This window comes from Scyliorhinus torazame, chromosome 12, assembly GCF_047496885.1.
Source record: "Scyliorhinus torazame isolate Kashiwa2021f chromosome 12, sScyTor2.1, whole genome shotgun sequence".
NCBI lineage: Eukaryota > Metazoa > Chordata > Chondrichthyes > Carcharhiniformes > Scyliorhinidae > Scyliorhinus > Scyliorhinus torazame.
In genome coordinates, this window is record NC_092718.1 from 156753002 (window position 1) to 156776894 (window position 23893).

The 23893-nt window shown below is 54.2% G+C and overlaps 1 protein-coding gene across 1 annotated transcript in view; it reads left to right on the plus strand.

The window, feature by feature from the left end:
- The window catches only part of LOC140386680 (cytochrome P450 2D3-like), a 167500-nt gene that overhangs the window by 70256 nt on the left and 73351 nt on the right, over positions 1 to 23893 (plus strand). Inside the window, exon 5 of the mRNA XM_072469230.1 lies at positions 16022 to 16195. Within this exon, the coding sequence (XP_072325331.1) occupies positions 16022 to 16195 (174 nt within the window). The remainder of the gene's footprint in view (positions 1 to 16021; positions 16196 to 23893) is intronic.

A 23893-nucleotide genomic window follows, 5' to 3' on the forward strand; every position in this document is an offset into this window, starting at 1 on the left:
CACAGAAAAAAGTCCATGTCAGTCAACATCAGTGGTTCGACCACTCGAATAACTTGTGATGATTTGTTGCTAACTTGAAAATAAGAACACTGACGACATTCACAAAGAAATTACAAAATCAATATCACCACATCAACAACAGAAAACAGAACTCAACCGAACAAACTCATAAAGTTTGGACTCATACATTTTTAAAATTAAGATTGGAATCATAAATATTAATTGGCTTTGTATAATCATCAATGTCATCACAACTTGTACCTATCATCATTTATCTACCTGTTCTGTACAATTTTCTTTAACAAAGTACAGAAAATATGTAAAAAGAAAAAAAGGGGGGACGTAGTGATATGCATCACTGTATATACACAAGGGGTTAATGTAAATACACTACAACTAAGTAACCATTAGAGGGAGAACCAGAGATGTATATATACATAGACAAATGGGAAGTCAAGACACTCTTCACAGGAACAGCAGCTGGTGAGCAGGACACAGACAGGCAGCTCAGATGTAGCATAGCATAAGCGCTGGAGAGAGAACAAGAGGATAGAAATAAAACATCTACTTCATCTGTAAGGCTACGAGCTTTATTCAGACATGCGGGTGGCGTCTATTTCAGAGCAACGTGGCGCGGCGTTAATTATGCCATGTGCGTCTGTGATGCCATTCCAGGCCGCGCCATCGTGCTTCCCGTGACGCCCGTGCTGGCCCCTTCCATGGCGCAGAATATGTGCACTTTTGATCGGGTCAACGCCAGAGTCGCTCGCGCCGATTTTGATGCCGCTGTCAACACTTGGCCACGATTATCAGAGAATCCCGGCCCTGATGTTTGCGGGGTGGGGGTGGGTGGGGGGGGGGGGGCGGGGGGGGGGGGGGGCGGGGGGAGGATGGAGGAGGGCATCCTTGTTTATGACGTTAATGAGGTAAAGGTGATTTCTTACCTCAGTCCCATCGATCTTCGGATCAAAGTCAAAGTGCGGTCTTCCGGTCAGCGATTCTGTCTTCGTTAATGATTCGGTATCTCGTACTCTCGTCAACAGCATGGTCTTCGGTCCAGTCCTCCCTCCTTATGTCTCGCAGCGCCTGTTGTTCGCAGCACCATTTGATGGATCTCTGTGTCTATTCGGAACCCTCGATATCCGTTATCCCTTCTCAGTTCCCAAATAACAGAGGTCAAGTCTGTGATTTTTGGCAAAGTCCACTTGTACTTTATTTGTCAGCTGTGCCACTGGTAAACTTGTTTTCAGTACAACATTTAGGAAGTTCTGACTAGCCCTGCAGCAAGCTAGTCAGATTGATTATCTTTAGCGAGTACAGTAGTTGAGTTTTCATTCAATTACAGATTGTGGTAATTCTTCAAATCATAATACACAGGATAATATAACTAAGTGATTTAAACAAAAGAAAGATGGTGATTAGCAAAAGCAAGCAGCAAAGAAATAGGTTTCAGAAATATAGACAGGGATGATTCCCGAATGAGTTTTTCCAACCCGGGAAGTGATTCTAAAGGAGATTATTATCTTAAGGTCTGGCCTTCTTTTTACTTCTGATTGGCTTTAACTAATTTATAGTTCACGCAATTCAGCCAAACTGTCTGTCCATCAAGTTAAGAGATTATATGTATTTTAATATATTGGTGCCAATTTCCCATTCCATTGCCTTTCAATTTAATTAGAAAAACGCAGTTTTTGTTAAGAAATTATCACCCTAGACTGGCTGTTACTATAGAAACGAGACTACTCGTACTGGACAGTCGCCCAGTTATTACCATACAACGGGGCCTTTTAGCTAGTTGGCGTCACTGACCTTGTAGCCTCAAGCAACTTGCAAAAGTGAAACTTAAGAAATTACAGAAATTAAAGTGTATGATCTGGATTAACCCTTAGTGGATTCCCAGCTATTGTTGCACTCACGTAATATGATTATAGTTAATTATTCTTGATGAGTTCTCCTTTAACCCTTTTACCTCTATCATCTCCCCTTACTCTCATGGTTATAGCTGACTAGAAAAGTCAATTTCTATCAGCATCCTTGTAAGATTGTTCCTGGGCAAGGCCAGGGTGACTATCAACAGGTTGGGGCCTCAATTATTCACATTATTCATTGACAGCTTGGATGATGGCATAGAAAGTCACATATCCAAATTTGCTGATGGTACCTAGGTTAGGCGGCATTGTAGACAATCTAGATGATAGTATAAAATTGCAAGGAGATATTGACAAACTGGGTGAATGGGCACAGTTGTGGCAGATGGAATTCAATATAAGCAAGCGTGAGATTATCCATTTTGTACTGTAAAAGTGTCGAGCAGGGTACTTTCTAAATGGGTTAAGTACAGTGGATGTCCAAAGAGACTTGGGAGTTTAGGTACTTTAAAATGTCCTCAACAAGTACAGAAAATAATCAAAAGGGCTAATGACATGCTAGCCTTTATTTCTGGAGGATTGGAGTATAAAGACACAGAGTAATGCTGCAGCTATACAAAACCCTGGTTCGACCCCACTTGGAGAACTATGAGCAGTTCTGGGCACCAGACCTTAGGAAGGATATTTTGGCCTTGGAGGGAGGGTGTGCAACGTCATTTTACAAAAATGATACCTGAACTAAAGGGGTTGAGTTACGAGTGGACATAACACAAATTAGGCCTGTTTTTTGCCATAATTTAGAATGTCAAGGGGTGATCTGATTAAAGTCTTCAAGATATTAACAGGAAAGGATGGGCTAGATAAAGATAAACTATTTCCACTGATTGGAGGTTCTGGAGCTAGTGGGCATAGTCTAAAATTTCGCTAACCTTCTCGATGTGCCCAGAACGCAATGCCCCTAAGTGCATGTCAGTTCCTGCCATACTCACTTGTAGCTCGTCAACTGAGTGAGGCATCTCCCTCACTATCTGCTTTTCTGTTTGGGAACTCCCCCTGCCATGAAGCTGTACATCAAACAGATCACAGGCCTATTCCTCTTTTCCTTCAATCCCCTCGTGGAGTTTTCTTATTTCTGCTGGTCCAACATTCCTCAGTTTTTACCTTGGTTCTTTGTACTTATTAGCAACATATACGAGGCATCTGGAGGGTACATGAATAGAGGGGAAATAGAGGGATACGGACCGAGTAAGGGCAGAGTTTTTTTTTTAGCTAGGGCAACGTGATCGGCACAGACTTGGAGGGCCGAAAGGCCTGTTCCTGTGCTGTACTTGTCTTTGTTCCTTAATCTTTGTACATCTTCTGGTGCGTCTTTGGTCATTTTGACTTCAAGTGGCTCTCCACCCATCTCTTTGGGACTTCCCTGATTAATCCTGAGAAAAAGGGTGTCATTCTCCGACCCCCCAGCGGGTCGGAGAATGGCCGTTGGCCGCCGTGAATTCCGCCCCCGCCGCCCGCCGAAGTCTCCGAAGGGAGAAAAGTCGTCGAGGCGTCAATGGCACTGCAGACGTCGGAGAAGGCACGGGTGGGCGCAAGGCAGCCGATTTTGGGCCTGCCGATATTCTCCCGTCCGGATGGGCCGAAGTCCCGTTGACGTGATGACGGGTCACGTCGGCGTAAATCAAACCTCCTTTTAATTGGCGTCAACCTGTGCTCAAGGTTTACGCCGACCAGCGTGGAGGTGGGTGACGGCCTGGGTGGTTGGCCGCTGGGCAGGCGATGGCGTGGCCGCAGTCTGAATGTGTGGGGGAGAGGTGTGTGCAGGGTTTTGTGTGTGTGTGTGCGGCGGGGGGTGGTGGTTAGAGTGGGCTGGGCTCCGGGGGAGGGCCGGGAGGGGGGGGGTGAGTGCCGGAGAGGAGGATGGGGGGGTCCGTGCCGGGGAGGGGGGATGGAGGGAAGGACCCCCCCATCCTCCTCCCTGGCACGGTCCTCCCCATCCCCCCTCCCCGGCCCTCCCCGGCACGGCCCCCCACCCTGGGGAGGGGGGGATGGGGGAGTCCATGCTGGGGAGGAAGATGGGGGGGTCCGTGCCAGGGAGGGGTATGGGGGGTCCGTGCCAGGGAGGGGAATTGGGGGGGTCCGTGCCGGGGAGGAGTATGGGGGGGATCCGTGCCGGGGAGGGCCGGGGAGGGGGGATGGGGGGGTCCGTGCCGGGGAGGAGGATGGGGGGGTCCGTGCCGGGGAGGGGGCTGGGGGGGGGTCCGTGCCGGGGAGGGGGGATGGGGGATGGGGGGGTCCGTGCCGGGGAGGAGGGAGGGGGGGTCCGTGCCGGGGAGGGCCGGGGAGGGGGATGGGGGGGTCCGTGCCGGGGAGAAGGATGGGGGGGTCCGTGCCGGGGAGGAGGGGGGGGGGCCGTGCCGGGGAGAAGGGAGGGGTGGTCCGTGCCGGGGAGGAGGATGGGGGGGTCCGTGCCGGGGAGGAGGATGGGGGCGTCCGTGCCGGGGAGGAGGATGGGGGGTCCATGCCGGGGAGGGCCGGGGAGGGGGGATGTGGGGTGTCCGTGCCGGGGAGTAGGATGGGGGGTCCGTGCCGGGGAGGAGGATGGGGGGGTCCATGCCGGGGAGGGCCGGGGCGGGGGTTGGGGGGGGTCCGTGCCGGGGAGTAGGATGGGGGGTCCGTGCCGGGGAGGAGGATGGGGGGGTCCGTGCCGGGGAGGAGGGAGTCCGTGCCGGGGAGGGGGATGGGGGGTTCCGTGCCGGGGAGGAGGATGGGGGGGTCCGTGCCGGGGAGTAGGATGGGGGGTCCGTGCCGTGGAGGAGGATGGGGGTGTCCGTGCCGGGGAGGAGGGAGGGGGGGGTCCGTGCCGGGGAGATGGGAGGGGGGGTCCGTGCCGGGGAGGAGGATGGTCGGGTCCGTGCCCGGGAGGAGGATGGGGGGGTCCGTGCCGGGGAGGAGGATGGGGGGGGTCCATGCCGGGGAGGGCCGGGGCGGGGGTTGGGGGGATCCGTGCCGGGGAGGAGGATGGGGGGGTCCGTGCCGGGGAGGAGGGAGTCCGTGCCGGGGATGGGGATGGGGGGTTCCGTGCCGGGGAGGAGGATGGGGGGGTCCGTGCCGGGGAGGGGGGGTGCGAGGGCAAGTGAGTTGGTCCACCTGGCCAGGTGCCAGCCTCCAACAGTTGGACCCATGCGGTCCATGCCACCTGGCTGGGGGGAGGAGGGGGTATGGGCAATGATGACATGTCGTCGTTCTCCCCCCCGCCCTCCCCCCCCAACCAGGCCGTCATGTTTTCCGATCATCCAGCGATGTTGGCCGCCGTGGCGGCAGCCGCTCATGTCTATGTTGCCCTGGATGAGGAGGAGGAGGAGGAGCGTGCCAGAGAGGCGGCGCAGGCTGCCGCAGAGGGGCAGGCGGCAGCCGCCCAGGCTGGAGGGACACCTGACCGACAGGACGAGGAGGGGGAGGAGGACGTCGCGGCCCCACGGCAACGGAGGCACCCGAGGGCGCCCCGTGTGTACCGGCCCCGGCAGTCATACCAGGACCTCACGGACCGGGAATGCAGGAGGAGACTCCGGATGAGGCGAGAAACCGTGGCACACATCTGCCACCTGCTGGCACACCTGTCACCGTGTGGCACTGGCGGGGGACACCCTCTCCCCGTGTCCGTCAAGGTTACGGTGGCCCTGAACCTTTATGCAATGGTGTCATTCCAGGCACCGAATGGGGATCTGTCCAGCATATCGCAGACATCGGTGCACCGGTGCATCCGGGCAGTGACAGACGCCCTATATGCCATGGCGCACCGCTACATCCACTTCCCTGTGGACCAGGCCAGCCAAGATGCCCGGGCCGTGGGCTTCTCTGCCGTGGCCGGGTTCCCCATGGTCCAGGGCGCGATTGATGGGATGCACGTCGCCGTGCGGCCACCTGCAGATAACAGGGCTGTGTTCACCAATAGGAAGGGGAGCTATTCGATGAACATGCAGGTGGCCTGCGACCACCGCATTATGATCCTGCACGTCTGCGCCCGTTACCCGGGCAGTGTACGCGACTCATACATGTTGTCGCGGTCATCCATCACCGGCATTTGCGAGTGACGCCATCCCCGGCTGAGGGGCTGGTTGCTGGGCGTCAGGGGCTACCCATTGCGATCGTGGCTGATGACGCCTGTACGGAGGCCACGCAATGAACCGCTACAATGATGCCCATGTAGCGACAAGGGGAGTGATAGAGAGGTGCTTTGGCGTGCTGAAGATGCGTTTCAGGTGCCTGGACCTCTCTGGGGGCGCCCTCCAGTATCGGTCAGATAGGGTCGGCCGCATCATTGTGGTGTGCTGCGTCCTGCACAACATAGCCCAGCAGAGGGGCGATGTGCCGCAGGCAGAGGAGGGCGGAGTGGAGGAGCAGCAGGAAGAGGCGCAGTCCTCCCCAGATGAGGGGGATGGGGGGGTCCGTGCCGGGGAGGAGGGGGGGGGGCCGTGCCGGGGAGAAGGGAGGGGTGGTCCGTGCCGGGGAGGAGGATGGGGGGGTCCGTGCCGGGGAGGAGGATGGGGGCGTCCGTGCCGGGGAGGAGGATGGGGGGTCCATGCCGGGGAGGGCCGGGGAGGGGGGATGTGGGGTGTCCGTGCCGGGGAGTAGGATGGGGGGTCCGTGCCGGGGAGGAGGATGGGGGGGTCCATGCCGGGGAGGGCCGGGGCGGGGGTTGGGGGGGGTCCGTGCCGGGGAGTAGGATGGGGGGTCCGTGCCGGGGAGGAGGATGGGGGGGTCCGTGCCGGGGAGGAGGGAGTCCGTGCCGGGGAGGGGGATGGGGGGTTCCGTGCCGGGGAGGAGGATGGGGGGGTCCGTGCCGGGGAGTAGGATGGGGGGTCCGTGCCGTGGAGGAGGATGGGGGTGTCCGTGCCGGGGAGGAGGGAGGGGGGGGTCCGTGCCGGGGAGATGGGAGGGGGGGTCCGTGCCGGGGAGGAGGATGGTCGGGTCCGTGCCCGGGAGGAGGATGGGGGGGTCCGTGCCGGGGAGGAGGATGGGGGGGGTCCATGCCGGGGAGGGCCGGGGCGGGGGTTGGGGGGATCCGTGCCGGGGAGTAGGATGGGGGGTCCGTGCCGGGGAGGAGGATGGGGGGGTCCGTGCCGGGGAGGAGGGAGTCCGTGCCGGGGATGGGGATGGGGGGTTCCGTGCCGGGGAGGAGGATGGGGGGGTCCGTGCCGGGGAGGGGGGGTGCGAGGGCAAGTGAGTTGGTCCACCTGGCCAGGTGCCAGCCTCCAACAGTTGGACCCATGCGGTCCATGCCACCTGGCTGGGGGGAGGAGGGGGTATGGGCAATGATGACATGTCGTCGTTCTCCCCCCCGCCCTCCCCCCCCAACCAGGCCGTCACGTTTTCCGATCATCCAGCGATGTTGGCCGCCGTGGCGGCAGCCGCTCATGTCTATGTTGCCCTGGATGAGGAGGAGGAGGAGGAGCGTGCCAGAGAGGCGGCGCAGGCTGCCGCAGAGGGGCAGGCGGCAGCCGCCCAGGCTGGAGGGACACCTGACCGACAGGACGAGGAGGGGGAGGAGGACGTCGCGGCCCCACGGCAACGGAGGCACCCGAGGGCGCCCCGTGTGTACCGGCCCCGGCAGTCATACCAGGACCTCACGGACCGGGAATGCAGGAGGAGACTCCGGATGAGGCGAGAAACCGTGGCACACATCTGCCACCTGCTGGCACACCTGTCACCGTGTGGCACTGGCGGGGGACACCCTCTCCCCGTGTCCGTCAAGGTTACGGTGGCCCTGAACCTTTATGCAATGGTGTCATTCCAGGCACCGAATGGGGATCTGTCCAGCATATCGCAGACATCGGTGCACCGGTGCATCCGGGCAGTGACAGACGCCCTATATGCCATGGCGCACCGCTACATCCACTTCCCTGTGGACCAGGCCAGCCAAGATGCCCGGGCCGTGGGCTTCTCTGCCGTGGCCGGGTTCCCCATGGTCCAGGGCGCGATTGATGGGATGCACGTCGCCGTGCGGCCACCTGCAGATAACAGGGCTGTGTTCACCAATAGGAAGGGGAGCTATTCGATGAACATGCAGGTGGCCTGCGACCACCGCATTATGATCCTGCACGTCTGCGCCCGTTACCCGGGCAGTGTACGCGACTCATACATGTTGTCGCGGTCATCCATCACCGGCATTTGCGAGTGACGCCATCCCCGGCTGAGGGGCTGGTTGCTGGGCGTCAGGGGCTACCCATTGCGATCGTGGCTGATGACGCCTGTACGGAGGCCACGCAATGAACCGCTACAATGATGCCCATGTAGCGACAAGGGGAGTGATAGAGAGGTGCTTTGGCGTGCTGAAGATGCGTTTCAGGTGCCTGGACCTCTCTGGGGGCGCCCTCCAGTATCGGTCAGATAGGGTCGGCCGCATCATTGTGGTGTGCTGCGTCCTGCACAACATAGCCCAGCAGAGGGGCGATGTGCCGCAGGCAGAGGAGGGCGGAGTGGAGGAGCAGCAGGAAGAGGCGCAGTCCTCCCCAGATGAGGGGGATGGGGGCAATGGTCAGGGCAGACGGGCTAGACACGGGCGGGTGGCTGTCCACCGTTACCGGCTGGCCCAGCGGGCACGGGACAGACTGTTAGTCGCCTGCTTCACTGACTAGATGGGCGTGGGAATCGGGTAGTATGGCCACAGACCGCACACCATGGCAACAGCCGACCACCCACACCCCCCACCCATCCACCCACCCAGCACCCTCCCCCCCCCTCCCCAACCCCACCCGCATGCACACCCCCCCCCCATTGCCGATCCACCTGCGGCACAACGGCCGGGCTCACACAGTTGCCGGTGGATGCGTGTTTATTGCAGGCCATGGAGGATGATGATAACCCGCCCTGCGATGAGCTCCTGCCTCCACATCGTTGGACTATGTCTGACCCATGGCCACAGTACCACCATCCACACGGACCATCCCTGCATGCGGCTGTGACACTGCAGCACACGGTCCCGTCCTCTGCCCGGGGGGATGTTGATGGCGGCCCAGGGGGAAGGGGGCAGACTCACCTGGGGCTGAGGTAAGACCACCCCTCACTTTGCGCTCAACGTACATGACACCCCGCACGCTTTGGACAGAGCACAAAGGCAGCTTCTGCAGGTGTAACATTGACTTTAATAACGAACGGAGTTCATGCACGTGCCCTAGCCCCTAAAACTCATCTGTGCCCTGCATCCGTGCCAACTTACTCAGTGTCCAGTTGTTTGGCCTTATGGACCCTATGACTACGTCTACGTGGTTCCCCAGACGGTACAGCAGAACTGGAGTTGGACTCCTGTGATTCCTGCCCTCTGACACGGGATCCCTTTGGCGGCCGTTTCCTGGGGCGTCCTGGCCTAGATGGGCCAGGCTGCGGCCCGGGCGACTGGGATGGCGAGCTGCCAGCCTGTCCTGCCCGTTGCCCACCCGATGCACCTGGGACGGAAGGGGGGTGGGGGGGGGAATTCCGAGGTGTCGCGGTGTTCCGGGACCTCCCCTACAGGGGGACCCGGGACGGACCACAGCACCTCCTCCTCCCTCGGGGTGCCCGATGGCCCCCAGACCTCTACATGTGTGGGGGATGAGAACGGACTGGCCATCCGACGCCCTCCCGACATCTGGCGCTGCCAGTCCTGGAGGCCCGTGCTGGTATCGACAGGGGTTTGCAGCCATGGAGCTCAGGGGATTGGCAAACCCTGTCTGTGACTGTGCGACGCCGGCTCGCACATGGCCAATGGCGCCGATGCCCTCAGCGATGGCCTGCTGAGACTGGGACATGGACTGCAGAGACTGGGCCATGGCCTGCAGAGACTATGCCATGGCCTGCAGAGACTGGGCTATGGCATTGAGCGCCTCTGCCATCTGCCGCTGGCGCTGGCTCATGGCCTCCTGTGAGAAGGCAGCCATGTCCTGGGCCATAGACGCTGCCTGCACGGAAAGCCCCAGGCCTCGCAAACCGTTCCCCATGTCTGACACTGTCGCACCCATTGCCTCCGCCGCGGACGCCACCCGTGCGGTGTCGGCCTGGGTGGCACGTATGACCGGCACCACTCCCAGCTCCTGGACGCGGGTGGACTCCTCCACCTGCGACTGCAGCCGCCGCAAGCCGGCCGTCACCCTCTTCGCTCGTCTCCGGGTCGGTGGTTGCATCGGATCTATGTGTGGGTGTGGAAACTCCAGGAACCCGGGATCCATCTGGGCGGCAGATGTTCGCTTGGGCTGGGCTGCCCTCCGACCGCCCGGCCCCTCTGCTGCTCCTACCTCCGCCTGCTGTACCAGGACGGCTGTGTTGTGCGCACCAGTGAGTGTACCAGACGCCTCATCACTAAAGTGCCCAACCGAGGTGAGTGTTTCTGCGATGGTGGAGGGTGTTGGTGACAGCAGTGGCGTTGTGTCGTGCTCTTCGTCCCACTCTGATTCCATGGCACTTTGGGGTGGCGGTTCGTCTCCACCCATCCAATCTGTGTCACAGTCCGGTATTTCGTTTTCCTGGGTAGTGCTGTTCCGGGTAGGGGTGTCCTGGGTAGTGCTGTCCCGGGTAGGGGTGTCCTGGGTAGGGGTGTCCTGGGTATGGGTGTCCTGGGTAGTGGTGTCCTGGGTAGTGGTGTCCTGGCTCGGCTGTGACGGGGGCCTGTGCCTGCCCCTCTCGTCGCTGGGTGGCACACGCCTGCGTCGTCGCACCCGCATGAGACGTTTGCGTCGTCTCCCTGTTGCTCCAGGTCTCTCCATCTCCAGTGGTCTCCAAGGGACATCCTGCGGGCGTCGCATGCTGGAGGGTCCGGGTCTCTCCGTCTCCCGTGGTGTGCAAGGGGCATCCTGCGGGCGTCGCATGCCGGAGGGTCCGGGTCTCTCCGTCTCCAGTGGTGTGCGAGGGGCATCCTGCGGGCGTCGCATGCCGGAGGGTCCGGGTCTCTCCGTCTCCCATGGCCTCCGAGGGGCATCCTGTGGGCGTCGCATGCCAGAGGTTCCGGGTCTCTCCGTCTCCCGTGGTCTCCGAGGGGCATCATGCGGGCGGTCTGCATCTGCGGGGATGGGTGCCTCGACGTTTGCTCCTGCGATACACAATGAAGCATGCATGGTTAGACACGCAGGCAGTGATCAGGTGATATGGGGGAGGGGGATATAGGGGAGGGGGGATATGGGGACGGGCTGTCGGTGGCTCACTTGCTAGTACGCCCCCGACCTCTGCATCAGCAACCTCCCGGTCCTCAGGTCCGCCAGCCAGTTCCAGGGCCCTTTCCTCGTGTTCGGTCAGTGGCCTTTCATCAGCGGGGCCTCTTCTCCTGTGGGGGGCGGGGGGGGGGGGTGGGTGTTGGTGGCAGGGGTAAGAGGTAACAGTGTTAGACAGGTATATGAATGCACGCCATCGGTTGCGCGTGTATTGCAGAGGTTAAGGTTAGGGCTGGATTCACTTGGGGAAATCGGGGAAGGCGGATATGGGGGAAATGGGGGATATGGGGGATATGGGGGATGTGGGGGATATGGATATCGGGCAGGGGGGAGGCTCACCCTGGCTGCTCTGACGAGGTCGTTCACCTTCTTGTGGCACTGGGTGCCTGTCCGTGGTGTCAGGGCCACAGCGGTGACGGCCTCTGCCACCTCCCTCCACAGACGCCGGCTGTGGCGTGGGGCAACTCTGCGGCCGTGTCCGGGATACAGGGCCTCCCTCCTCTGCTCCACTGCACCCAGGAGCGCCTCCACATCCCGTGACTGGAACCTCGGGGCTGAGCGGCGGGCGGCCATCCGGTCGGGTGTTCCGGTCGGGTGGGGGGGGAGCCTTATGAACCGTCGCGCCGTGCGGCGTGTATGAACCACGTGAGCCAGCGCGGATAGCGTCACGTCGCTGCTAGCCCATTCCGGGCCGGAGACTTCGCGACGTTTTTGGCGGCGTGATGCAGGTCGGATTTACGCCGTTTTTGGCGCCGATCGGCGGACTTTGCGCCAATAACGGAGAATTTCGCCCAAAGTATCTGCCTCATTCTCTTTGCCTGTTTCAAATTCCACTGGTACTTCCTGGGCCTCCTTTAACTCTACAGGTCTAACCTTGGTCACTTTAACTTTGAGCTGCTGTTTCTTAGCTACTCCAACCCTCCCAGGTTCTATAGCCCCTCTTGAGCTTCTGGGCATTCTCCTGTTCTTTTCACCTCACTCAACCTCTCTGCAACTACTGAAGATACGATCACTTTTTATCCCACCAATTCATTGCTGAGGAAAAGGTCAACCCTGTCCACAGGCAAACTGGGAGTCACTCCCACAGAATGCTCCTGACACAAAGTTGCACTCCAGGAGCACCCAGTATAAGGAGATAGGCATGTACCTTCCTTCAAAACCTTTTGCCAGCACTTACTGCACCCTTTGGTGGGAAGATTTCTCCAAAACCCCGGCCAAATGTTGACGCCGGCATCAAAACTGGCGGGAGTGATGCCGGCGTCAACGGGCCTCCAGGCCCCTTCCTCGGGGACTAGAACGGCGCCGGAGTGTTGTGCACTGCTCCGGCGCCGAATGCCGTCCCTACACGGCTGGCGCGGGTCCGTGCATGCGCACACCATGGCTGTCTCCGCGCCGGCCCCCGGGCAATATGGTGGAGCCCTATAGTGGCTGGCGCGGAGGAACATAGGCCCCCTCCAGAATAAGCATGCCTGCCGATCTGTAGCCCCTGATTGCGGGCCTGGCCACCGTGGAGGCCCCACCGGAGTCGGCTCCCCCCGCCCCCCCACCAGGACGGCCCCACAGCGAGAACGCGAGGTCCCGCCGAATAGGACCGTACGAGAACGATGCCAACGGAACTCGACCCATCGAGTGCGGCAAATCGCCCAGGGGCCGTTGACCGACACCGCCATGGCGCGATTGCCCGGATTCTCCGGCCACCGGAGAATCAGCGGCCCAGTGTCGGAGCGGCATAGCGGGATTTGCACGCCCGCCCGCGATTCTCCAACCCAGCGCGGACTCGGAGAATTCCACCCCATGTATTTTCCCAGCAGTCGAGTTTGTCTGGCCCCTGTAACCCTCGGTATTGCTGATGGCTTAATTGCCTCACCCTGGAGAATGTGGCGACTCTCCCTTTTGATACAATATCCTTGTAACTCTCAGCGATTTGTTTAAAATCACCCGCACATATAATAGGCACTTACAGGATATATTCTGCAGTCAGAGCGATAGCTTGGTCTGCTGAGCTCTCTGACTGACTCCAATTTTGTGCGCAGGGTTTATGTATCCGATAAATCCCACAGATGTTTCCTGTAACCTCCAGCAGTCAGCACGGAGGTGTCCTAACATTTGCCAGTTAAAACACACAGGTCTTGCCTCTCTCCTCAACATCATCCTGTCTGGCCTGAGGAGGACCCCCTGCAGTTACAGCTCTCTCTCATGGGTGCACAGTATCCTATCATTCTTCCACCTTTTCTACATTTCAGTTGTTTCATAGAATTGTAGAATCCCTACAGTGCAGAAGGAGACCATTCGACCCATCAAGTCTGCACCGACCCTTCGAATTGTACTCTAAACATGTCTGCTCCCCCCCGTCCACTCCACCCTATCTCCGTAACCCCATAACCTAACATACACATCCCTGGATATTATGGGGCAATTTAGCATGGCCAATCCACCTACCCTGCACATCGTTAGAGTTTTGGGGGTGACTAGAGAAGGGTTTCCCTTGGGATTAGTGTTTATGGATCAGCTCATAACCTTGAGCCAGGGTTACTGGCTGTCTGGTGCCAGTTACTCTCTGTTCCCCGAAGTGAGTTCTCATAGGGAAAGGTATGGAACGGGATTCTCCGCCGACGGGATTTTGCGTTCAGTGATGTGGGGTGACCACAGTGGGAAATCTCATTGGCAGGCAGCGGGAATGGAGAATCTCATTGCTGGCAAGGGCGCCCCACCCAGGAAAACACAGCTGCCGCACTGGAGATTCCCACCCATGGAGTTTTTAAACTGCTCGAGTATTGCTTCATGAAAGTTTCTGCAGATGACCTCCATTTTAAATGCCTGAACCCATTGGTCAAAAGCAAGCTGCTTAAACCTTTCAAATTTGATCAGGGTATTTTCTGATGGGTATGGAATTTCTGATGGTTCGCCTCTGGCACTAACTGGTACGCACTTAGAAATAAACATTTAAAATAGCCCTTTTGCTGCCCACAGCACGTGGCATTTTCCTCAGGGAAGAGGGAGTAAACCTTGTGAAAATGTACTGAAAACTTACTTTGCAGCAGCAAAGACCAGTGTTGGGCTGGCTCGTTTAACTGCTGTGCCAACTGGTTGAAAGAGATAAAGGAAGTGTTCACTCCTGCTCCATCAAACTGAGGGATTAAATGGCCAAACTTCAATGTCTCAGCCCTGAAGCCTGAGCTCGGGGTATCTTCAAGGGACTCAGTGAAATCTCCTGCTTCCCTTTTTTAAAATTAAACTCCCTTTTTCTTTCTCTTTTCCTTTCCAAGAATTAGCCCTCTTCTCTCCATTCTTTTTCCTGCTCTCTTTCTCTCTCCCTCCCCCTCTCTCTCTGTTTACCATTCCTGCAATTCTCACTCATTCCCTCTGTTATTCCAATTCCAATTACCGCCACTTCCATTTTAATTTTGCTGCCGCTAATTGATCCATTTTGGTGCCTTCAAGTTTCACCTCTAGATGTGTGGCCACTCCTTTTAAAATTCTGTGTTTACTGGCTTTTGGGCAAAATTCTAGAAATATGTGCTTTTTAACTCTGCAAGAGGCAGGCGTTTTAAATTCTCAAAAGTAACTTCCTTCTCTTCTAGAATGCCACTGGCATTAAATGTGGTCATTTTTGCTACTTTGGTATTTATAAACCCAAAAACACCCTTTGAAGTTTTGGATTGCTTTGAAGGAACAATTTACTTTCCCCACTCTATTTAAAGACACTGTGACATACACAGATCTCAGAAGAAAGAAAGGTTAGAGTCCGAATAACAGTTAAAAGTATATACAATTAAGTAATTTGCTTGCCCGTGAGGCATAGTTTAATAGGCCACAAAAGAATCTGTAACAAGTTGGTCAAAAGAAAACTTGGTTTGTTGTAAAGCAATGAAATTCACCATATAAATCAGATCCCAACCGGCTCTGCTCTGTCGCTTCCATGCCTGGCCGACTTTATACAGATCTCAATCATGAATATCCTTAGGCGCCCCACTCCCTTAGTGGGGGAATCTCGTATTCAGCGAGATTCATAGGGAGACAGATTGCTCCAATCTCGTAGTCTCTTACGGGTTATAACACATAGATTGTTGAACACTGTGGCCATTTGCAGTTAGCTAAGTTCCTTTAAAATATAGGAGTTGAATTGAAGTTCAGGTAACTGCACTTTGCTGGAATCAAGATTAGCTTTTGAGAGAGAGTGAAAGAGATTCCTTACTGCCTCTTTCAGCAGTTTTTTCCATTTGACTTTGATGACTTCTCTCCTTTTCTGGCTTGGCAAAACCAGTTCTCAAACCTTCTGTCTGGACATTCCATGAATGAATTTAATCAACATGTCTTGCAGCCATTGTTGTCGTGCAACTAATCACATTTTTGATCTTTTTTCTCTGAAACCTTTAACACATTTCAAGATAGTAGAAACTAACAAGAGATGGGGCTATTTTGTCCCTCATCGGGCATTTTCTGTATCTGTTTGGTTAGGCGTGCCCATTATCTTCAAGAATTACCATTATTAAAGCCCAGAGCTATGCATTTTAATGCCTTCCTTTCAAACGTTCCTGTTTTGAAGTCGACCTTGACACACCCTAATTTACAAATACCATCCATCATGTCAGTACAGATCTGCAGTGCAATCCATCTGGGAACTTTCCATAAAAGTCATTAACTTAAACCACCAGACATCAGGTGACTGGTAGCAGCCATCTTTTGTAGGTGTCTGTTCTTGTGCTTTTTAAAAAAAGAAAATAGGTCTTCTTTAAATTGTTTAATATGTTTTTGGTTAAATGGGGAAGTTATAGGTGGACCTTGCTCAGCATCATATCCTGTTGTAGTGACGATTATAATTTGTTAAGATATAAGTTTGGATGCAAGGCAAATAATTCCACTTTGTGTTGCTTTCATGGTAAATATAATGGGATGAATTTCTGTATTCACTATTTTTAACAATGATATATTTTTTGGCAAAGGATGTATTTAATTTCAAACCTTATTATTTTGCAGCTGTTGACTGCGTTCCCCTTTATTCGCCACTTCCCGGGTCCACACAATAAGATATTTGAAAGTCATAAGAAAGGCATTGATTTTGTTCAGGAAATTGTCACGGAGCATAAAAAATCATGGGATCCAAATGAGCCCAGAGACTTCATCGATGCTTTTTTGGCAGAGCAGGAGAAGGTACGTTATGCATAATATTCTAGTGTTGTCGGAATGTGTTTCTGAAAATGTTGAATAAAATATTTTTCAAAAAACTAAAAACAAAATTCACTTTCTGTTGCACTATGTAATGGATTTCTGGCGCAAATCTCCGTTCCAGCGGCTAAGTGCTCGCGCCAACGGAGAATCTGCGGGTGGTTGAAATTGGCTTGAACCCCTCACTGATTCCGGTATCGGCCTTCTGCCAGAAAACATTGCGGGCCATAGTAGATTGCGTTAGTACAACCAAAATGGGGAGATCTCACCCTCCACATTCTGGGAGGTGCTGAAGGCCTTGATTAGAGGAGAGATCATAGCCTACAAGGCGTGCAGAGTTAGGGAAGAGAGGGTGGCCAGGCAGATGCTGGTCGACCCAATTTTGCAGGTCGACAGAAGACACTCCGAGGCCCCGACTGTTGAGCTGCTGGCAGAGAGGAAAAAGCTGCAAATGGACTTTAAACTGCTATCCATCAGGAAAGCAGTGCACCAACTCCGCCAGACACGGGGGACCTTCTATGAACACAGGGACAAGGTAGCTGTCTACTGGCTCACCAGCTGAGAAAGCAGGCAGCCACGAGGGAAATAGCGCAGGAAAAGAATAACAGAGGCAGACTGGTAGCAGAACCAAGAGAGGTCAATCAATCATTCAAAACCTTGTACCGAGAGCTGTACACCTCCAAGCCCCCTGTCGGGGCCGCAAGGATGAAGAAGTTCCTCGATGGACTGGAACTACCAGATGTTGGGGAAGACGGGGGAGGGGGGGTGGGGGGGGGGGGAACTCACTGCGAACGTCAGGCTGCTGAATGTAATAATGACACCCCTCCCCGGCAAGAGAACACCAAAGGTGTTAATTTCCCTGGATGCAGAAAAGGCCTTCGACAGTCGAATGGAGGGACCTCCTCGAAGTACTGGAATGGTTTGGTCGGGGAGCGGGATTCACCGCCTAGGTGAGACTCCTATACAACACTTCCAGAGCGGGCGTTTGAACCAATACCACCAGCTCTGAATACTTCCAGCTGCAAAGAGGCACAAGGCAAGGATGTCCCCTGTCCCTGCTTCTGTTTGCAGTAGCAATTGAAACCCTGGCAATAGCCCTGCGGGACATGAAAAGCTGGAAGGGGATCCAGAGAGGCGACAGAAGGCACTGGTGGAGGAAGTTTAAAAAGTACCTGCAGAGGTGGGGTGCACTCCCACTCTCCTTGGCGAGGAGAGTGCAGACGATCAACATGAGCGTGCTGCCGAGGTTCCTCTTCCAGTTGAGATCCATAACGATCTTCATCCCCAAGGCCTTCTTCCAAAACGCACGGTAGCATAGTGGTTAGCACAATTGCCTCACAGCTCCAGAGTCCCAGGTTCGATTCCTGACTTGGGTCACTGTCTGTGCGGAGTCTGCACATTATCCCCATGTCTGCGTGGGTTTCCTCCGGATGCTCCGGTTTCCTCCCACAGTCCAAAGATGTGCAGGTTAGGTGGATTGGCCATGCTAAATTGCCCTTCGTGTCCAAAATTGCCCTTAGTGTTGGGTGGGGTTACTGCGTTATTGGGATAGGGTGGAAGTGTGGGCATGGGTAGGGTGCTCTTTCCAAGAGCCGGTGCAGACTCGATGGGCCAAATGGTCTCCTTCTGCACTGTAAATTATATGATTCTATGATAACATAGACCGCTTAATCATGGCATTTGTATGGGGGTGTAAGAACCCTAGAGTTCCCAAACCGACACTGCAAAGGAGGATAATCAAAGTTGGCCTGGCATTACCAATCCTGCAGTTCTGCCACAGGGCAGCAACGCTGGAAAGAATGAGGGGATGGGTAAACAAACCCACTTCAGAGTGGGTGCCGATGGAGAAGGCCTCCTGCAAGCTGACGATCCTCTGGGCCTTGGCTACAGAAGCACTCCCATCCCCCTCAGCAAAATACACATCAAGCCCAGTGGTAACGGCCACACTGAAAACGTGGGCCCAATTAAGACAGCACTTCGGACTGACTGGGATGTCCCCCACGGCTCCCATCTGTGGCAATCACAAATTCCACCAAGCCATGCCAGACACTACCTTCAGGAACTGGGGACGGGACTGGGGCGCACTGACAGTTTGGGACTTTTACATAGGGCACAGGTAGGCGACACTGGGCGAACTGACGGAGGAATGGAAACTGCCGACTGGACAGGAAATGAGACACCTGCCAATAAAGCACTTCCTTTGCAAAGAGACAGTAAGGGCCCCGGAGACTATACTATCAGAGGACCTGATAAATACAGACTGTAAAGATGGGGGAAAATATATGCACAGCTACTGGACAGAGCCCACACACCACTGGACAAGACCAGATGGAAATGGGAGGACGAACTGGGGACATATGTGGGGTGGAGACACCACCTCCTCCTGCGCAAAGGCTCAGCCTCATACATTAAAGTGGTGCACAGAGTACACCTGACCAGAACCCGAATGAGCAGGTTCTTCCCAGAATTGGAGGATAAATGTGAACGGTGCATGAGGGGCCCAGCCAAGCACATCGCCATGATCTGGGCTTGTCCCAAACCTGCTGGATTCTGGACAGCCTTCTCTGACGCATTGTCCAAGGTTGTGGGGGTGAGGGTGAAGCCATGCCCAAATATGGCAATCTTCGGGGTAACAGAGCAGCCAGAGCTACACGTGTGAAACAGGGTCGATGCCCTCGCTTTCGCTTCCCTAATTGCACGCCAAAGATTCCTGCTCGGCCGGCGATCGGCAGCACCACCCACAGCTGCAGACTGGCTCGCTGACCTCTCGGAATTTCTCCACCTGGAGAAGATTAAGTATGCCACCCGAGGGTGGGAGGAAGGCTTCCTAAACGCATGGGAGCAGTTTGTCAGCCTGTTCAATAAGCTGTTCAAGGCCAGCAACAGCGAATAGATGGGGAAACTGGTAAGTTAGAAAGAAAAGGGAGCGGAAAATGAAAAAGGGAACCATAGGAACGCGCAACCAATGGGGAGGGGGGGGGGGTAGAGGAGAAAAGGCTGGAGTAACACAAACGGGACAACGCGGGAGCGAGGGAGGTCTATCTATCATGATGTATGTGTTTGAATATCATGACACAAAGAACAATACAATACAGCACAGGAACAGGCCCTTTGGCCCTCCAAGCCTCCCAACCACTCCATGAAATACTTCCCCTCACACATCATTCCTGGTCCTTTCCAGGTGGAACCCATCCAGTTTGTACTGGTCCCATTTCCCCCAGAACTGGTCCCAATGCCCCAGGAATCTGAAACCCTCTCCCTCGTACCATCACTTCAGCTACGCATTAATCCGATATATCCTGCTATTTCTGCTCTGACTAGCACGTGGCAATATCTTTGAGATCCTACTTTACAACTCCCTATATACTGCTTTTAGAACCTCATCCTTTTTTAAAATCTGTGTCATTTGTACCAATGTGTACCGTGACCACTGGCTGTTTATCCACCCCACCCAGAATGATCTATAGCCGCTCTCAGTCATCCTTGACCATAGCACCAGGGAGGCAACATACCATCCTGGAGTCTCGTGTGCAGCAACAGAAATGCCTCTTTATTCCCCTAACAGTTGAATCCCCTGTAGCTATTGCATTCCCACACTTATTAATCCTCTCCCGTGCAGCAGAGTCAACAGTAGTACAACAAAACTGGTTGTTGCCGCTTTCCCCTGAGGCCATTCCCCCAACAGTATCCAAAACAGTATCTGTTTTGCAGGTTAATGGCCACAGGAGACTCCTGCACTGCCTGCCTAGTACTCTTGCTCTGCCTGGTGGTCACCCATTCTCTTCCTGCCTGTTGAGTCCGAGCCTGCAGTGTGACCATCTCTCTATATGGGTTATCCACGATACTCCTCACCTTGTGGATGCTTCACAGTGGCCACCGCTCCAGCTCCAAAACCTGGGTTTCCAGGAGCTGTAACTGGCGGCACTTCCTGCACACATCCTGGCCCCAGGCACTGGGATATCACAGTGGTTAGCACTGTTGCATCACTGCACCAGGGGCCCACGTTCAATTCCAGCCTTGGGTGACTGTCTGTGAGGAGTTTATACGTTCTGCCTGTGTCTGTGCGGGTTTCCTCCGGGTGCTCTGGTTTCTTCCCACAATCCAAAGATGTGCAGGTTAGGTGGATTGGCCATGCAAAATTGATCCTTCGTGTCTAAGGATGTGTAGGTTAGGTGGGGTTACAGGGATAGGCAGGCGGTGTGGGCCTAGGTAGGGTGCTCTTTCAGAGGGTTTGTGTATAGTAGAAGGGCCAGTTGGCCTCTTTTTGCACTGTAGGAATTCGAATTGAATGGTATAAATGTTCCTGGATTCCCACATAGAGCAAGATGAGCACATCCATGGCTTTGAACTATCCTGCCGTGGTTTACCCCATTAAATTAAACCTTTTGGAAGATACTGAAAATCGAATAATATCAATTACTCTGGGACCTTTCTTCCCTGATCCTTGTCACCACCTCTAGTAGATCTGTGCTGTCAGTGGGGTAGGACATACCGAGGGATGGTAATGGAGAAGTCTGGGACATTGGCTGCAAGTTATGATGTGGTGAGTTGACTATGACAAATGTTTCTTGACTAGTCTGTGGGGCATTTCTCCAACTTATATGACCATGCAAATATACAAATTTGTGTAGAGGCCGCTCAGCCCCTTGAACCTGCCCTGCCATTCAATAAGATCATTGGCTGACCTGATTGTAACCTCAACCCCACATTCTTTCTCATCCTCAATAACCTTTCATCGTCTTGCTAATCAAAAATATATCTAGCTCTGCCTTAAAAATATTCATAGAGCCTGCTTCCACTGCCTTTTGAGGAGGACAGTTCCATAGACTTGTGACCCTCTGCGAGAAAAAATGTTTTCTCATCTTTTTGTTTCACAGGTACTTTATTCCAAACATGTTCAACATATTAACATAACCGCAATATCCAACAGAGTGTACAGTTTGTATGTTTTCCCCATTTACTCACCCCTCAAATATAGTCACAAATGACCTCCGCTGTACCGCGAAGCCCTCCTCTGACACTCTGAGTGCAAATTTGATTTGCTCCAATCTGAGAAACGTGTGCAAGTCTCCCAACCACGTCACGACCTCCGGTGGTTTAGCCGATCTCCAGTTCAAAATATCCGTCGCCGGGTGATCAGAGAGGCGAAGGCCACAATGTCAGCCCCCTTCCCCCTCAGCGGCTTCAGCACCTCAGGCACCCCAAAGATCACCACCATCGGGTCCAGCTTCATCTCAAACCCTACATTCCTTGATAGGTTACTAAACACCTCTTCCAAAACGTTCTCCAATTCCACACATCCCCAAAACAAATGGGCACGGTTCGCCGGCCATCTCCCACACCTCTATCCACTACCTCCGGGAATCATAGAGTCTTAGAATTATAGCATTTACAATACAGAAGGAGGTCATTCGGCCCTTGGAAAGAGCACCCTACTCAAACCCACACCTCCGTAACTCAGCAACCCCACTTAAACCTTTTGGACACTAAAGGCAATTTAGCATGGCCAATCCACCTAACCTGCACGTCTTTGGACTGTGGGAGGAAACCAGCGCACCTGGAGGAAACCCACGCAGACACGGGGAGAACGTGCAGACTCCACACAGACAGTGACCCAGCGGGGAATCGAACCTGGGACCCTGGTGCTGTGAAGTGACTGTGCTAACCACTGTGCTCCAGGTTGCCCACTCATCTGAACCCGAGTCATGCAGATCTTATCCACCACCTTAAACTGTATAAGACTCATCCTTGCACAGGAGGGAGTTGAGTTCAGTCGGCACATTACTTTGCACTCAAGTCCCCATCCAATCTCGCTCCCCCAATCCTCCTCTCACTTCCGCTTGATCCATTTCACTAAGGTTGTGCCCTTCTCCCCCAACCACCAATATATGTCCCCAATCTTACCATCCCCCTTCATCCAGGAGCATCATTTTCTCCAAAATGTCTATTCCGGTAACTGGGGGAATGAGGGGCTGCTCCTTGAGTGCAAAATCCCACACCTGCTAGTATCTGAACTCATTCCTCCGTGGTCGCTCGAACATTTCCCGCAGTCCCTCCAACCCAGCAAACTTGCCCTCCGGGAACATGTCCTGGACCCGCACGAGCCCTTCCTCCTGCCATCTCCTATATATTCCGTCCACTCCTCCCTTAAAGTGGCTTCATCACTGACATGTGACCCAGTTTAATGTGCCTCCTCAAATGGTTCCTAATTTTTAAGGACAGCGACAGAACCGCTTATGTACGTCCTCAGGGTGAACGGCAGTGGGGCCGACGCAAAGACCTTCAGGCTCCACCCCTCACATTACTCCTACTTTAACCTGATCCAAAATGCACAGTACACAGCCCAATAGTAATGCAGTAAATTCGGGAGCGCCAGTTGCAACACAGTCCTAACCCTCAGCCCACTCCCGACCCACACAAATCCTGAGATTAATGCATCTACCTTCCGGAAAGAAGCCCTGGGGATGAAAATATGGAGGGACTGAAAAACAAACAGGAATCTTGGCAGTATGTACAAATTTATCACTTGAACTCTCCCCTCCAATGTCTTTTTTTTTCCAATTAAGGAGCAATTTAGCTTGGCAAGTCCACCTTGTTATGGGAGAGGCGTTTTCAGAACCCCAAAATGTATCATGGAGTTCAACCCCCTTTAATGTATTGTTGCATTTGAAGCACACGGCTTGTTCTCCATGAGTGGTATTACAATTATGGACACGTGGGTTTTTAAACACAAAACAATGTTTATTCCATGAGCTAAACTTAACCTTTTAAATAAACATTGGATCACTTAACATCCCTTACTTCAAAGATAAGCCCGAAAATAATACAACACTAAATAATCCTTCAGTTATTCCTTTCAACATCCAAGAGACTTGACACCTTTAAACATAAACACATCAGGTTAAAGGCATTAATATTATGAGTTTAAATCACCCAAATGATCCAGAGATAGCCTTTCATAGCAGAGGTCACAGCAGATCCAGCTCACTGCAAACACAGGCACACCCAAGCTATTTTCCTCAAAACTGAAACTAAAAACCTGCAAAATGGCTGAGCTAAAGCCCAACTCCACCCACACTCTGATATCACTGCATTTCTTAAAGGTACATTGCTTAAACATCCATTTCTGAAAGGCACTCTCACATGACAACCTATCCCACTCATCTTTGGGTTTTGGGGGTGAGACCCACGCAGACACGGACAGTGACCTGGGGCCAGGATCAAATCCGGGTCCTCGGCACCGTGAGGCAACAGTACCAACCACTGCCCCACCGTGACGCCATGTTCCCTCCAATGCCACTTGCAGAGTACCCCATTGTTTAAGGTCCTCCTTAACCTCCTTCACCAACCCCGTCAGGTTCCAACTTTGCATTAGAACAAAGAACAAAGAAACGTACCGCACAGGAATAGGCCCTTCGGCCCTCCAAGCCTGTAACGACCATGCCGCCCGTCCAAACTAAAATCTTCTACACTTCCTGGGTCCGTTTCCCTCTATTCCCATCCTACTCATGTATTTGTCAAGATGCTCCTTAAATGTCACTATCGTCCCTGCTTCCACCACTTCTTACGGCAGCGAGTTCCAGGCACCCACTACCCTCTGTGTAAAAAACTTGCCTCGTACATCTCCTCTAAACCTTGCCCCTCGCACCTTAAATCTATGCCCCCTTGTAATTGACCCCTCTA